The 17,320-nt window shown below is 43.8% G+C and overlaps 1 protein-coding gene across 1 annotated transcript; it reads left to right on the forward strand.

The window, feature by feature from the left end:
* Positions 1-988: 988 nt before the first annotated feature.
* LOC306932969 (extracellular calcium-sensing receptor-like) lies at positions 989-17,207 on the forward strand (the record flags this gene model as incomplete). The annotated part of the gene is made up of 7 exons (XM_079514940.1): positions 989-1,055; positions 1,290-1,420; positions 10,320-10,406; positions 11,149-11,418; positions 15,768-15,995; positions 16,084-16,207; positions 16,294-17,207. 7 exons carry the CDS (start codon positions 989-991, stop codon positions 17,205-17,207), a joined length of 1,821 nt encoding a protein of 606 aa, XP_079371066.1.
* Between the last annotated feature and the right edge of the window lie 113 nt (positions 17,208-17,320).

Here is a 17,320-nt window from a genome sequence, read left to right on the forward strand (position 1 = left end):
GTGTCTTTCACACATGCAGTCCCTGTGTGTGTTAGTTTGTGCGTGTGCGCACACGCGCTCAGGCACAACCCACTTGCACTTTGAGAGACAGCGTTCCCCCCTCCCAATCGAAGGAAACGTAATCATTTTTACCAGCATTCTTTCACATTTGTCCATAAGGACTTAATTGGCACAAATTAAATCCATTTACCTGCAACTTGTTGTATAGTACAGATATAATGAACCCACATACATCATCACATTTATATGCACAGATCAGACACACATCTCGTGTGTGAGCGTGTGTGTGCGTGTGCGTGCGTGTGTGTGTGTGTGTGTGTGTGTGTGTGTGTGTGTGTGTGTGTGTGTGTGTGTGTGTGTGTGTGTGCTGTGTGTGTGACATCTTATTGTCACTGAAGCCCCAATGTTCCCTGCGGTGTAGGAACAAAATGGGTAGAGAGAGCATTTCACATGCTACTCTTTCTGTGTCAGACAGCTCTGATCTCGCCGCCTGAAAATCCATTTCCATCTTTTTTCAGGATCTAACAAGACAGGTGCCTTCTTGGCCTTCTTCTCAGCCGCTTTGCAGACTCGGCACAACAAATGTGTCTGCACTGCGGTCTGGTGCTTTTTTGGTGGATGCCCAGCCGGGGTTTTCTGTACCAGACTGGACTTTGCCATTCCCGATTTGCCACCCCTCACGAGGGCAATCGTCGGGCGTGGCGTTTCATAACCACACTCAAATTTCAAGACCGGACCGGTCTCTGGCTCACCTTGACCCCTCACGAAGGTCACCCCAGGGTGCCTGGTGTGTGGGTCATGCTCCTCCCCCACCGCCCGTTGAACGCGTAGACTTATGATGGCACCAGTAATGCCACCAATCACGCTCGGCGTTTCTGTGGTGATGAGGTTCGATGACTCGTCGGCCTTGCCCACGGCGTTTGTGGGCATGGCTCTGATGATGAACGGTGAGGCGTAGGCAGCGTCCAGGTTCTGCGTTCCTGGAAAGATGCTCACCTCTTCCGCTCCTGTCGACAGCTGCTCTGCTGCTGCTGCCTGTCCTGTGTCGTTCACAGGTGCGACGTCTGCCGCTCGTTGGTTTCCCACTTCGATGTTCGGCGAATCCTCCTCTGTCGAAGGCTGCGGAACTGTCGCGTGGTTCTCGTAGGTTCCCTCAGCTCTGCCCCTAGCCACTGGTCCGCTAGGGTACTGACTGAGGGCTTGTCCTGTCGTGGGTTCGTTGCCCACGGTAGAGGGTTCCGGCTCTCCTGCATGGTTACTGCAAGCACCAGGCTCCTCCGTTGTGACAGGCTCCATCTGCTCCCAGCCTGGATGGCTGGTAGCCCTGTCTCTTCGCCCCTCTGGGGCTGTCTCGGTCCCCGCTGACACCGTGTCCTCTCCTCGCCCCTCTGGGGTGGTCGACTCGGTCCCCGCTGGCACGGTAGGCTGGATGTCACATCCGTCTCTCCCCGGCGCTGCTTCTTCTGCGGGCTTTAGCACGCCCCCCTCTGGTGTGGGCTGTTCTCCTCTCCTGCTATCTGCAGGAAACTCACAGAGGCCTATCTGGTGGCACCCTGCTGTGTTTACGACACCTCTGGTGTCCCTATCTTGTATTTGACAGATAGATTGCATGATTGCTTCGAAACTAAACTGGGAGTATTTCTCCACACAAGTTTCTAACTCATGTCTCTCTTTGTCAGCAAGCACTAACCTGCCCACTTTTCCCAAAGCTCTGGTATAACATGTGGACATGTCCATCACATTTCTCATAGCAAATTGCAGCTTAATAAGCTCTTCAGGTATTTCGCAGACTGCGCCCACTTTAATGGACAATTCCAAGCTAAATGCTAATTTATAGAAAATAGCTTTGGTTACAGAGCTGCCATCCTGCAGCTCCTTCAAGGAAGCCATTTTCCACCCCCTCTGTCCCTCCCCTTAACAAACAGTATGTAAGAAAGTAAGTGAGGCAGGGTTAGTGGTTAATTGACTTCACACTCATTCATTCACTCAAGTAAATAGTTAGTTTTCGCCCAGCTTTAATTAGCGGACTTCTGACACAGTCACTGTGCCTATTTTACTGGGCGCAATTTCACAACGCGTCGGTCTCTTATTTCCCATGACCTCAGTCACAGAGCAATAAGCATGCAACTCAATCTAGACAAGTCCCTCGTCTCGTTGCGAATAGTTATGACTATGACACTCTCTATGTTATTCTGTTCATAACCATTTTCACCAAATAAACCTTATTTTTAGTAGTCACTACTAGATTTATATTGGCCGCGGGCGGTCAAACTCTATAGCCTAATGGAAACCTGTCACAGGTTTTGCTAGATGCGTCACGCAACAGTTATTATAGACACGCCCTTTCTTTAATGCGCACTTTCAAAGCACGCTTGCAGCGTTAAACTTTATTGATTGTAATACAATTACATCGCCTTTAACGCTGAGTTTAAAACTCTATTCTGTTCTAAACATGTATCATTAAACCAGTCCCCCTGTCAATCCAGTGACTGACAGACTGGTCCAACGGATTTCCCCTGCACTGTCTCAGCACATCTCACATGACAGTGAGAATGAGGAATCTACCCCCCCCCCCCCCTCACATGCACTTAACTGCTGTTTCTTAGTGCTGACCCAGCACCCAGCAGGAAATTACTTTTATTGTGTTAGTATAAAAGCACCTCTTTTGTTTAAACGACCGGTGTCTTAACCGGTCTCAATTAAAACTTTATGTTTGGTTACAAATAGTCTTAATAATCAGTTTCCTAAACTGACCGTCGATTAGAACTCTGCCCTATCGATCAATGACTACCAAACTATTTGTTAAACCCGCAGTCACTTCTGTGGCTCACGGTTTTAACTGTCCGTTTCAGATGGCCCCATAACCACACAAAACGGTTTAACGGTGTCGCATTTAGTTAGTAGCACAAATCAAACGGCATGCCGTCACGGCAAGATTCTGTCTGATTTAATCCTGTGGATACTAACAACTGCGGCATCGCATCCACATGCGCTGCTATCAACGCACGGCTTAAATTTCAGTTGAATAAAGCCACACCAACTGGTTGTTAGTGTGGTATAATTCAACTCGGTAACTTTGTTATGAATTGAGGTCACTGTAGTGACTACACCGATTTACACTGTTTATAAGCAGCACGGCAATGCTTTAAGACCGAATAAGTTCCAACCGTCGCAGTTGAACTATATTCTGAATTAAAACAACTTTAAATTGCAGATACTTTTAGTGACTGCTAATTTAAAGCCCTTTACAACGCGGTAGCAATTTAAACTGTAATATGTCAAACGGTTTCGGTTCAGACTACATTATATCTTAAATTGCCCGGGCGCGTATTGAGCTGTACGCTGATCCCAGCGTACGGCACTTTCTTTCTGTTTAAACTAGGCACTTTAGTGGCTCTATGGTTTAAAACTGTTCGCACGGCGGCGAATTAACTTTCGCACGGCGGCGAATTACTTTAATTTGGTTTCAGTAGGCCTCGTAGTGGCCTTATCGAGCTAACTGCGCATTTTAGTAGCGCAGCACTTTAAAACCGAATATGTTAAACTGTCTCAGTTTAACTGTATTCCGCTTTAAAGTATAAGTCGCTGCTCGCAGCGATTTAAAACTCGTAATATGTCCAAACAGTTTCGGTTTAGGCTATATTATGTTTCAAATCACCTGGCTACGATTTAAAACTGTTCGGTTATTTGGCGATGTTGTGCCGGGGCTCCGACCAGCCCTGCAGTAGGCAGATTATAGAGACTAATACGCACAGGGTGAACTAAATGTTCCAATAATAGCTTATATTTGATGAACTCAAACGTGCATTTTATAGGGTTTTATTAATTCATATTAATCAAACACATACATCAATCATACACACGTTCTGTTCACTCTCCCCCGTTACAATATGTAAGTAATACAACACTGCATGGCTTTGCACTTTGCTGCTGTCTCCTACTTTGCTCGGCAGAGTTTAGCTATCATTTCACACTCTAAACTGTCCCAGGATCAGCTCCGTCTCGGAACTATCGGATCTTGGTAAAGCTTAGCTTCCTTGATGACTTTCAGACTTAGTTCAATCACACATTAAGTGGTTTTAAATCTACATTATCATGAATTAAACTTCATTAATAAATGATCAGGACACAAGAAACACAAGAACACTTGGTTACAATCTAAACATCATATCACATCAATTATGAATAATGCACAATTATATATAGCATTTAATACATACCGCTGGCGTCTGCCTACTACATGTATCACGTTCGTTGGTATTGGTGAATCTAGTCTAATACCAGGCATACAGCATACTTAATGCAAGCCCTCTGACTGAAATCACACCTCCATGCTAAACACTTTCAACCAATCAGAAGCCACTGAACTTCCTTTCTGGTAGCAGAGCAGTCAGCTCCCATTAGTGCCCAACTGCTATTTCTGCCTAGATTAAAACTGTTTAGACTATTACAGATCTATCATTTAGGCTTTTTACCAACCCAATATATAATAGGTTATTAGAACACATTTAAACAATTGAAGAGGAATTAAAGATTAAAGTTACTTATTCCACATTGACATGTGCCCAGCCTAGTGAGTCTCTCCTCTGAGAAGGAGTCATAATGGCCTGTCTCACAACAGGAAGAGGCCGTAAAACGCCCGAATCCACCGGTCTGTATGTAGAATGGAATGTGGGGACCTGAAACTCTCCCACTCTAGAGAGCTGCATATATCTCCAATCAATCTGACCCAATATATAATTTCCCATTATGAGTACAAATCTCGCACACCCATAAATAACACGACACTCACTTTTAACATCGTGTCCTGGTTTGGGAATATCTCAGTTAGAGATAAAAACAAGCTCACCCAGGTAGTCAACCAGGCAAGTAAGATCATTTGAGACAAACCATTGCAACTTCAGGACATATACAACCGCTCCATAACCAAAAAATAAATTCAGATTTACAATGATTCTACCCACCCTCTTCGCTCTGAATTTGACTTGTTGCCATCGGGCAGGAGGCTTAGGGCAAAATTAGCTAAAAAGAAGGGTTACAAAACTTTGTTTGTGCTAATACTGCTGTGGACATTTTAAATAAGAAAATGTTTAAATAGTTCACCTTTTCCCCACTGTTGATGATCACTGTTGCTGTGTTTATGTGAATGCATTGTATGTAGTATTTTAATGCATCTGTGTAATTTATGTAATGTATGAACGCACGCACGCACGCACACACACACGCACGCACGCACGCACGCACGCACACTCACACGAATGCACGCACGCACGCACGCACGCGCGCACGCACGCACGCACACACTGCAGGTCACAAAACCTAGCCTAGTGACTGCACAAACACACACTCTACCCACACAAACACTCTTCATATCACATCATTGTAGACAGGGAAACTGGACATCAGGATTAAAGGCATTAAACTTACGCTATTGACAGTCTTGTCAAATAAACGATAAGATCAGCTAACTTGCCAAGGCATTGAACCATGTGATATTTAATTGGTGTTATTGCAATGTTTCAACCTTGTGTTATTTAAATTGCCTCTAAGGCCTGGGTTAATTAAATAACATCATTGTTTGTGTGTGTGTGTGTGTGTGTGTGTGTGTGTGTGTGTGGGCGTGCGTGCGTGGGTGCGTGTGTGTGTGCATGCTGGTGAGTTGAAGATGCCTTGGGCTTTACTCTTGTTTTCCCTGACACTTCAGTGGTAATCAGGAGTGGCCACCTGAGAAGTGGGGAGGACTGACCACTGCTCTGATTAACAACTTCAGAGCTGAACAGTTTTTATGGTGCCCAAATTTTCCAGGTGCCACTGACCGGCAACCTGCCACTGACCACCAACCTGCCACTGACCGGCAACCTGCCACTGACCGGCAACCTGCCACTGACCGGCAACCTGCCACTGACCACCAACCTGCCACTGACCGGCAACCTGCCACTGACCACCAACCTGCCACTGACCACCAACCTGCCACTGACCACCAACCTGCCACTGACCGGCAACCTGCCACTGACCGGCAACCTGCCACTGACCACCAACCTGCCACTGACCGGCAACCTGCCACTGACCGGCAACCTGCCACTGACCACCAACCTGCCACTGACCGCCAACCTGCCACTGACCGGCAACCTGCCACTGACCGGCAACCTGCCACTGACCACCAACCTGCCACTGACCGGCAACCTGCCACTGACCACCAATCTGCCACTGACCGGCAACCTGCCACTGACCACCAACCTGCCACTGACCACCAACCTGCCACTGACCACCAACCTGCCACTGACCACCAATCTGCCACTGACCGGCAACCTGCCACTGACCACCAACCTGCCACTGACCACCAACCTGCCACTGACCACCAATCTGCCACTGACCGGCAACCTGCCACTGACCGGCAACCTGCCACTGACCACCAACCTGCCACTGACCACCAACCTGCCACTGACCACCAACCTGCCACTGACCACCAATCTGCCACTGACCACCAACCTGCCACTGACCACCAACCTGCCACTGACCGGCAACCTGCCACTGACCACCAACCTGACACTGACCAACAACCTGCCACTGACCACCAACCTGCCACTGACCGGAATCTGATTGGCATCAAAATATACATAATGTACCAAAAGTTAAAGTAGCCTACTCATTATATAGAATATGAAATGAAAAAGAATATTTTGAAAATAGCTGATCTACAAGCTCACAATGTGTCGCAATCGGCTATTTTCAAATGGACGAAATGTATATAAGGCTGAAGTGGTTAATGTATGTTTTGTAATAATAATCAAAATCTACAAAGTAACTAAAGTTTCCAAATAAATGTAGAAGAGTACAAGTACATTATTGGGATTGGATATGTAGTGGAGTAGAATGCTCAAGTGAAATACAAATACCTCAACATTGAACTTAAGTACAGTACTTCAGTGAATTGTTACTTAAATTAAATTAAATTAAATTAAATTAAAAATGTTAAGCCCTGCCTCTGTGTGTGCCTAAAGGCCCAGATCGGTGTTGTGAAAGATTACGTAATGTCGTCATCTGGCACAGGGGACGGCACTGCACTGTGTATAAAACCTAACAACTGGACAATGGATGGAGAAGGTGGGGGGGTTGTTAGACAGAGGAGGACAGTCATGAGGGCTTCTTTAGACATACCACTGTTTTCATACTTGATGATGTTCTCTTCCTTCTCTCCTTTGACTTCATCCTCGTCCTCTTCTTGTGAGTTACAGGCACCGTTTAATCCTGGCAGAATGTACAAGGCTGGAGATGTGCTTCTGGGTGGTTTGTTTCCATTCCACCTGGGCTCTGTGTTCCCTGAGCTGACGTTCACACAGTCCAAGGAGCAGAAGCCCTCCTGCAGTCGGTGAGTATCACGAATAGCCAGTAAGACAACACCAACCTTGTTTTGATGTATAGAAACATGATTAGTTGATGTGTATATTTCTACAAAGATATAGGCTGTCGGGTGGAAACCTTCTCTGTGTTTGGATGGATCTAGGGTAGCACTTTCACTTAAATATTTTCTTCAAAAAATGTGTTTTATTAAGTAAGTAATTTATTAAACAAAAACAGAACGTTTAAATATGGAGATACAAGGTTTCTGCCCGACAGCAATGATATTCAAGGCTACAGTGTAATTGTGTGTGTTAGTTTTATAGTCAAGGCGTTCAGATTGCCACAGATCATGGCTTTTGCCATCAGTGAGATCAACAGAGACCCCAGCCTGCTCCCCAATGTGACTCTGGGATACCGTTGCTATGACACCTGTTTAACGGCCGGAGTTGCAGTCTCTGCAGCGCTGTCACTGATCAGTGGGAGAGAGGAGCAGTTTACACTGGATCAGAGCTGTGATGGGTCTCCTCCAGTACTTGGAATTGTGGGTCCTAGTACCTCAAAAAGTTCTATTGCCATCTCTAGAATATTAGGTGTATACAGAGTGCCCATGGTAAGTTTCCTATCCCCTTTCACAATAGCCTATTTTATTTAATTTTGCTTTGCTTTGCTTGGTGTTTTTGCCGTTTGAAAGACATAGAACATAATCGTTGCTGTCGAGAAGAAACCTTGTCTCCATATTTCAACTTGTACTGCTTTTTTAATGCCCTATTTCTTCATTATGCGTGTTAGACAAAAGTATCAAACACAGCCGATCAACAAGGTCACAGTGTGACATGTTCTGAGCTTGTAGGCTGCTATTTTTCTTTCTTCTGTCTTTGTTTCCCCTTTGTTTTAAGTGAAAGTGGTAAGAAACTGCCCTTGGCCTGTGTTTTACAGGTCTGTTGGTACAGAGTCAATCATCTCTGTACAAATAGGGCTCCAATTTCGTCTCCGACTTTACCCGCAGCGCGGCCCGCAATTCAGCCGCTGCCCGAAAATTAATAATATAGGAGCTTTCTCTGTCCCTTAAATGGTATTTTCGTCCAGCATCACCCGCTATCTTTTTTGCCGACACCGGTATTTGCGCCTAGAGGTGTGGTCATGGGCGTGCTGGCACGCTTTCCAGCTTTTTCCTAAATTGCTATTTTGGTCAAACACATTTGGGAAAGCGATTTTAAAAGCACCCGTAAACCGTATGCCAAATTAGTTTGGTAAAGAGCGGCGCGCCTCAATGGAGATGTCCGCGTAGTGCAGGGCAGGCTGCGTCATCTCTCCTTATTCTCCTATGCATCTCTTTGTAATTTTCCTATAATCAGCAGAAGTGAGTGCCTGCCACTTCCTTGTGACCATTGTGTTTCTATAATTGTATAGTCAAAGAAGTTATTTGTGCCAGGCGTGCGGACGGTGCGGCGTGCGCGATTCCATTTGCTCATTCAGTTCATCACCCCATAGCAGCACATGCAGCACAAGTGAGACCTCAACCACCCGATCCCCAAGAAATCAAGCCATAGTATGGGCTCCAATCAGCAAGCATCCATTCCATACGAATGGTGATAGTTGGATCCAATCGCCCCAACCAGGGTGGGTTGGGGGAAATCAGCCTTTTCTTTGGGTGATTCAATGTTAAGATGTATCTAGGCTATCATATATTTATCATCTATCATTTATCATTTATCATCATAAATACAAAATAATGTCGTTCAATGTTAAGGTGCCTCAACGCAGCAACGGGCTTAGGCTATGAAGCAATATAGCACTAACGGGCAACGCTTAAGGGATCTCGTAAAGGCAATGGCACGTGGACTGGTGATTGGTTAAATTTGGATTAATTATTATATAACGCCCAAACCACACCTATGCATAATATAACGGGTAACGGAGGTGTTTAAGGTATTTAGACAGGTAACCAAAATACCAACTTTAGTGGGGGAACACCCTTTCCCCACTCCTAAATCCCCAAATAGTGGCTTTAGAAAGATGAGACAAAAATGGAGCCCTTAGAGCCTGTCATTGACAATGCCCCATTATTGAACTGTTCTGTTTCTGACAATGCACTGCATTCTACTGAACTGTTCTGTTTCTGACAATGCACTGCATTCTACTGAATTGCCAATGGCAGGTCATGTAAAGTTCTCAAACAGCACATCTGAATCTGGCCAGCATCCTCTCCACAGTATTGGAAAGAATCATGTTTATCTGGAAATGTTTGTCTTTACTGCAGATAACCAGTTCAGATTTAAAAAGAAACCCGGCACAGTGTTGTGCATTTTTACAATGAAGGAAATGATTGCCAGCTACAGTAGGCTATTTCCACTATCTTCCTATGCTACATTGAAACTTATTGAGCTTTTGACAGGATAAAACAAACGGTTTCAGAAGCTGCTTGTGGCATATCTAAGCACATTATGCATATACAGTACATGGATGATCTATTGTGAATTAAATAAGTGCAATACAGGCTGTCTTATAGGTACCTATCATTAATCACCTTATGTACGCTTATGACCTGGTCATTCTGAATCCACACAGTGGAGGGTTAAAAGCAGCTATTGGGGGTATATGGGGGTGCCATACCTTTGGTTATACTCTGTGCGGGCAGCGACCGGGAGCCAATAGAGTGAGCGGAGAAGGGGGGAGACGTGTGAGAATTTTGGCTGGTTGAAAATGTGAAGAGAACATGTAATGAACAGATTATCACAGGTGATAAAGTAAGTGGTTAATACTAAGTTGACATCAGGCCATACAACCTTTTACAATACAATAACCAAAATCTTGTTCAAAACTAATATTATATTTTCATTGTTGGCCGCAGATACATTAAGCAGGGGCCCCGGGTTGAGTAGCACTGCCCTGAGGGTACCAGACGCACTGTTGAATACCTATGATCTAGTACGTTACAGAATAGATATTTTGTATTTGTTTTTATTCTGTTTTTCCAGATAAGTTACTATGCTGGTTGTTCCTGTCTGAGCGACCGGACTCAGTTCCCATCCTTCTTCAGAACAATGCCAAGTTTTGTCTTCCAGGTGAACTTCTATAACAATAGATGTGTTGGTATCTAATAGTTCATGTTTCACAAACTGGAATACTCGAACCCATGGGGTGGGCAACTTTGATGTAGGAGAGGGCCACTATATTTCTACACTCACTCCAGAGGGCCACTATATTTCCACACTTACTACAGAGGGCCACTATATTTCCACACTTACTACAGAGGGCCACTGTATTTCCACACTCACTCCAGAGGGCCACTATATGTCCACACTCACTCCAGAGGGCCACTATATTTCCACACTCACTCCAGAGGGCCACTATATTTACACACTCACCCCAGAGGGCCACATTGCATATACTGTTGGGTAGAAATATCTTATCTCCATTCTAGCTCAACGACACGTTCGTTAATAGATTAATTGGAATCCTGAAAAGTAGGCCTAACATTTTGATTTAATTTCAAATGCATTTATTTATACTTATGTTAACTTAAATTAAACATACTTAAATTCAAATACATTGGACATAAAAAGACAATTGAAATTGTAATTATGCTACTAATATTGACCATTATAGATATAATTAAAGTGGGTCATGTTTGCGTGTTTGGAATTGTAACAGCTGAAATATAACAATAATATAACAGTATTCCAATATTAACCTGCAGGCCACATAAGTGAACACGGGGGCCGCATGTGGCCCCTGGGCCGCCGTTTGCCCATGTACTGTATGATCTAACCTAAGTACATTTCCGTCCATTTTTCATCCACTCAGGTGCGAGCTATGCTCCAGACTATGAGGTGGTTCAAGTGGTCGTGGGTAGGACTGCTGTTCAGTGATGATGATGCTGGCCGTGACGCCGCCCGATTGTTCCAGTCTGGTCTGGACCAGTCTGGTCTGGGTTGTGTGGCTTATTCAGAGGCTCTGCCCTTCCACAATGACCTGGATAAACTCCAGAGGATTGTCTCTGTGATGAAGACGTCCACAGCTCTTGTGGTCATTGCATTCACGTATGCGAACTACATGTTTAATGTCTTGGATGAGGTTTGTGTTACGATACATCTGTGGAGGATGTTAATTTAGGGATTCGTAATTAGAAGAATCTAAAATGAGAATGTATTGAAAGAAAGACATGCCTTTCATTTATTTCGAAACGATGAACAGGTGGTTAAGCAGAATGTGACAGGTCTGCAATGGATCTTACCTGCCACTGCAGGTTGGTGGGAAGACGGTTATCTCCAGTCTTACCTGCCGTACCTGAGAGGCACCCTGGGTTTTGCCATCCGTCGTGGAGAGCTACCAGGTCTCAAGGACTTTTTGTTAAAAATACGTCCTGACAATGACCAGGAGGATAACATAGTAAGTATTTTTGTTTAATTTGATTGTATATTTATGTAATTGTATGTCTTTAAATGTCTCAATTAATTGAATACACAGGACTGTTATGTATTTTTAAGGGATTACATAATTACCTATTTACTAATTATGACCATTAATAGCCAATACCATAGTGTCCGATTTATGACGCAGCAACATTGCTGCTTTAAGAACTAAGTGGTTAAAGTGGACACACTGAGACCCTTTCGGCATGAAGAGCCATAAACTATTAAGATAACCTTTGAATTATAAACTAATAAATTGTCTTGACTCCGTGTGGAGACTGAGGAGAATTGGAAGCATGTAATAGAGTACAAGTACTCAAGTCAGAAGGACTGTAAAACCTTTTTAAACCAAGTGAATATTAACTTTATCTATAATGTTAGAATGTTAAACTGTAATTCTATATTAATACCTTTTAAGGATAAATACTTTAGAGGAAAAATACAATACTAAAATGAGAGAATTAGGCAGAGTAAAAGTATCAGAGTATACCAGAATACCTTAGAAGGATTTTGACACAGACACAGAAGAACCAGTACACGCCAGAGCTATAAGGATTTTCCATTTGATATATATTACCAATTACATCGGGAGAGAAATGGCAGGTCCGTACAGCGCTAAAAAGATCTCTCACTGACACATCATCAGTGACCATATTTTATACTACATAAGTCATAACATCCTTTTGACATGGGGAAGTAATGCATTTGGAGTTCAGAGGGTAACCAAAAGTGAATAATGGCGACACCTATTGCCGGGAGGTTCACTTGGGATACGTGGCAAATTATACTTCCGGTAAAATCCCGGAAGTGTGACCGAAGGGAATCGTAGTTCTTTAAGTACATGTAGTTCACAGCCCAAGTTACTGACAACTAGTAAACGTTAGTAGGAGACAATTTGTCTGCTACGGGACTGTACCAAGGCCGAAAAACATGTTGTTCACCAGAGAGGCAGACAATCGGGAAACAAAACAATTCTTTATCTACCCGCCAGCTGGGGAAGAGTGAGATGTAAACTCAGTGGCACACAGGGCATGAAGATACAAAGTTATTGGGAACATGTAACCAAATCCCACAAAATAACAGATCTACAATAATTCAAAATTATCCATCAAGGACCACAATGGACACAAGCCCTTAGGACATGTTGTGTTATCCTTTTTGCACCATTGTATAATTGTACCACTGTAGTATCTGCAAACTGTGAATGAAGTGAATCATCAATACATTCATTGATTATTGTATTTACAGGTATTCTTGTGAATTAATTGTGTTCTTTCAGGTGAGGCAGTTTTGGGAACACACATTTCGGTGTAAATTTTCACCCCTTCCACCAGAGTGGGTGGACGCTGGTGGAAGGGTGTGCACTGGACAAGAGGACCTGGCAGAAACTGATCTGTTGAATGTGTCTGAACTCAGGCCAGACTACAATGTGTACAAGGCGGTGTATGCTCTGGCCCACGCCCTCCATGACATGTTGCAGTGTGTGCCAGGAAGAGGGCCTTTCCCTGGGCACAGCTGTGCCACTCTGCAGACAATAAAGCCATGGCAGGTGGGATATTAATTCAATTAACCTGTAGGATTATTTGTATTTATTGTTTATTTGCACATATTATTGGGTTGTGCAGGTGAGACTTAGGTGGCTTTTAGACGAGGATGGTGTTCATAAGAAACGGCAAAATAAAGTATCGTTTGCTGGGGTCCTTTTAGACGAGAAGGGTGTTCTCAGGAGGTGAAAACGCATCAAAGTGAAACCACCTCCCAGAGTGGAAATCTTTGAGAACGCCGTTGTATCCCTTCTCCGTGTAAACAGGCAAAACGGTGAATCCGCAAAACTTATGACGTCATGGCTCAGGTTGGCTCGCAGCGCATATATTATTACATTGATGCAGAGCCATATAATTATGATATAATGGAGTTCCTGAACAAGCCTCCCTCCTCGCCTACAAAGCGCTGCTCATCAGCGATGGTGAATGTAAAACCATGATGTAAATAAAATGCCTTAATTGTGATAGGTGGCAGCCGCGGCAGCAGCGTTTATGTAGCCTAATGTATTATAAAATATATAACCAATTCCCGTGGCGCACTCTGCCTGCATGCTCTGGGCTGTCTGTCACCACCATCACCCTCCCTGTGAATGAAAATAAAAATCCAGTCCCCTCCCCAGGTGATTAAACAAAAAGGAATCACCCTCCCCTATTAACCTATTAATTAACATTACATTTACCTCAGTATTATTTATTCCTAACTTTAAGCTGGTAGCGTTTTTAATATGTGAGAAAATAAAGTGACCGCAAAAATCGCGAAAAACTGTCCGGTTTGAGGCTTGAACTCACGGCCAATGCAGACAATGGTCTCGTAGTCTAACACCTAACACAGCAAGCTATGTAAGTCATTGAAAAGTGGGGGTTGAAGTGTGTACTTAAGTTGTAGTGTGTGTTGTAGTGTGATTGACACGGGGAACAATGAAACTTGCGTGAAGGGGGAGCTGGCTCTTCTTCTTGTGCATAACGTGGGTGACTGGTCTATTTGGCAGCCCGTTACCGCCACCTAGCGATATTATAGCGTTTTCATAAAGTGTGCGTTCTCGTGTAAAGGGTCAATAAAAACTGAGAACGCAACGGGACTTTACCGTTTTATCTGGAGATGGTCGCCGTCTAAAAGAGGCCTCAGAAAACCCTGTGGGGTTTAGAAGGTTAATCTCACCTTATTTAACAACAAAAATACAAATAAATCATAAAAATCAAACGTGAATAATTTGGCAACATTAGTAATATAACAATGCATAGATTCACAGTATAAATGAAAAAGAAAAAAAATACATATTAGTAGAAAAAAATGTATGTGTAGTGTGTAGAGTGGAAGACATTTAATTGCTAGATTTGATCATCAAATGGATTCTAAGGTTAAAATGATGTATTGAATAAGACTTTGATGAGATCACAGTATATCTTTTTCAAATGTAGAATAATAAGGAAAACTCATAAAATAATATTAAGGGAAATGTAAATATGCCATTGAAAAACTAGAACAGTTGACAAAACCGGATGCCAGCTCAGTTTTGTGTCCTCATCTCTGGGGCGGAGGACTTTATCCGTGGCCGCCGCTTCTCGCAGCAACTGTCGGTAAACTGCCGGTAACAACTGCCGGGAGAAGGGGCGGCAGCTGCCAGGGAAACTAGTGGGATAATGACACTCGACTGCCATTCGCTTCCGCGGCAGTGCGTTTGGTCCGACATGCGTTGCGTGGTGCTTGCGGTTATGGTTAAGGGTAAGGGTTTGGGGTAGAGTGTCAGACTGATGCCGCCGGGAAACACTACCGACTGCCGCTGGTGTTCCGCGGCAGATGCCGCTGCCAGAAAATGCACTCGCACTCTCTCCTACATTGAAGAGGCTGACTTTTGAAGGTTGTCTGTATAGGGGGCAGGTGGTAATTACATGTTCTTCTGAAGGTGGTCTGTATAGGGGGCAGGTGGTAATCACATGTTCTTTTGAAGGTGGTCTGTATAGGGGGCAGGTGGTAATCACATGTTCTTCTGAAGGTGGTCTGTATAGGGGGTTAGGTGGTAATTACATGTTCTTCTGAAGGTGGTCTGTATAGGGGGTTAGGTGGTAATCACATGTTCTTCTGAAGGTGGTCTGTATAGGGGGTTAGGTGGTAATTACATGTTCTTCTGAATGTCGTATTTTAAATAAAATACACGTTTACCGCTGTGTCTTCTTGTCTAACAATGCAGTCATGCCTCTCTTCATTATGCAATAGTCACACAAGATGCAGAAGTCTTCCTCACTCCTAATTCTCAACAAATGTGGGTGACATTATGAATATGGTTTTGTTCAAAGGCAATGCATAATGTAAGGGTGGTGGAAGATAGCAACTCAGCAACAGGAACACCACTTGCACAATGCTTACATCCCCAAATAGTGTGTAGCGTAACTTGGGCACATAATACGATCCTTAAGTATGTTTTTAAAGTCTCTTGCTCTTCATGATTCTGCTCATCACCATTTCTAGCTTCTCTACTACCTGGAAAAGGTCAACTTCACCACATCTGATGGTGATCGTGTATACTTTGATGAGAATGGGGATGCTTTACCAATATTTGATATATTGAACTGGGCGTGGCTCCCTGATGGAAGCACAAAGTTTCACAATGTAGGTGTGGTCAAGATGACAGCCTCCGGAGATGAAGAATTCACCCTCGATGAAGACAGAATCTTCTGGGACTTTCAATCCGCAAAAGTAATTTCAGCTTTCTAAAATTTTTAATTGAGCTCATGATGTGAATGAAATTTATATTTAAACTGATCATTTGTACTTTCCTCTGCAGTCTCCTCGGTCGGTGTGCAGTGAGAGCTGTTCTCCTGGAACCCGTGTGGCCAGAAGGAAAGGAGAACCTGTCTGCTGCTACGACTGCATTGCTTGTTCTGAGGGAGAGTTCAGCAATGAGACAGGTAGGGTTACATAATGTAGCTACAGTATATGTACAGAAGGTTATAAGAAGATACGTGTGTCCCTTTAATCTTGTCCTATTTGTTAGACTCTACAGATTGCACCGTGTGTCCAGAGGACTTCTGGTCCAGTCCCCAGCGTGACCACTGTGTCCCTAAGAGCATTGAGTTCCTGTCTTACCATGAGTCCCTGGGGATCTCCTTAACAACCATCTCACTGCTAGGAACATTTGTCTGTGCTATTGTCCTGGGGATCTTTGTTTATCATAAAGAGACGCCCATGGTCCGCGCCAACAACTCAGAACTCAGCTTCCAACTCTTGCTTTCACTCAAACTATGTTTCTTGTGCTCACTCCTGTTCATTGGTCAGCCCAGACTCTGGACTTGTCAGCTGAGGCATGCAGTATTTGGGATAAGCTTTGTGCTGTGTGTCTCCTGCATCCTGGTAAAGACTATGGTGGTGCTGGCTGTGTTCAAGGCCTCCAAGCCTGGTGGTGCAGACATCATGAAGTGGTTTGGTGCTATACAGCAGAGAGGAACAGTTCTGATTCTTACTTCAATCCAGGCAATAATCTGCATAGTCTGGCTTGTGTCTGCCTCACCAACTCCTCATAAAAACACACAATACTATTCTGAAAAGATAGTCTATGAGTGCAATGTTGGATCAACAGTTGGGTTTGTGGTGTTACTAGGTTATATTGGCTTACTAGCACTCCTCAGTTTCCTCCTAGCATTCATGGTAAGGAATCTTCCAGACAACTTCAATGAAGCCAAGTTAATCACTTTCAGCATGTTGATATTCTGTGCCGTGTGGATAGCCTTCATACCAGCATATATCAGTTCTCCAGGCAAATATGCAGATGTAGTGGAGGTGTTTGCTATTTTAGCATCTAGTTTGGGCATTTTGCTGGCGCTGTTTGGACCAAAGTGTTATATAATCATTTTGAAACCTGAGAAAAACACAAAGAAGTCCATCATGGGTCGAGGTGCCACCAAGACGTAGAATCACAAATTAAATGTCAAAACAGATTATTTGTGTATATGGATATATCGGATTTCTGATGGTAGAAGTTGATAGTAGATTAAGTAGAAGATTCAATTACTACTACTACTACT

This window comes from Electrona antarctica (genome assembly GCF_951216825.1).
Source record: "Electrona antarctica genome assembly, chromosome: 11".
In the NCBI taxonomy this organism is placed as follows: domain Eukaryota; kingdom Metazoa; phylum Chordata; class Actinopteri; order Myctophiformes; family Myctophidae; genus Electrona; species Electrona antarctica.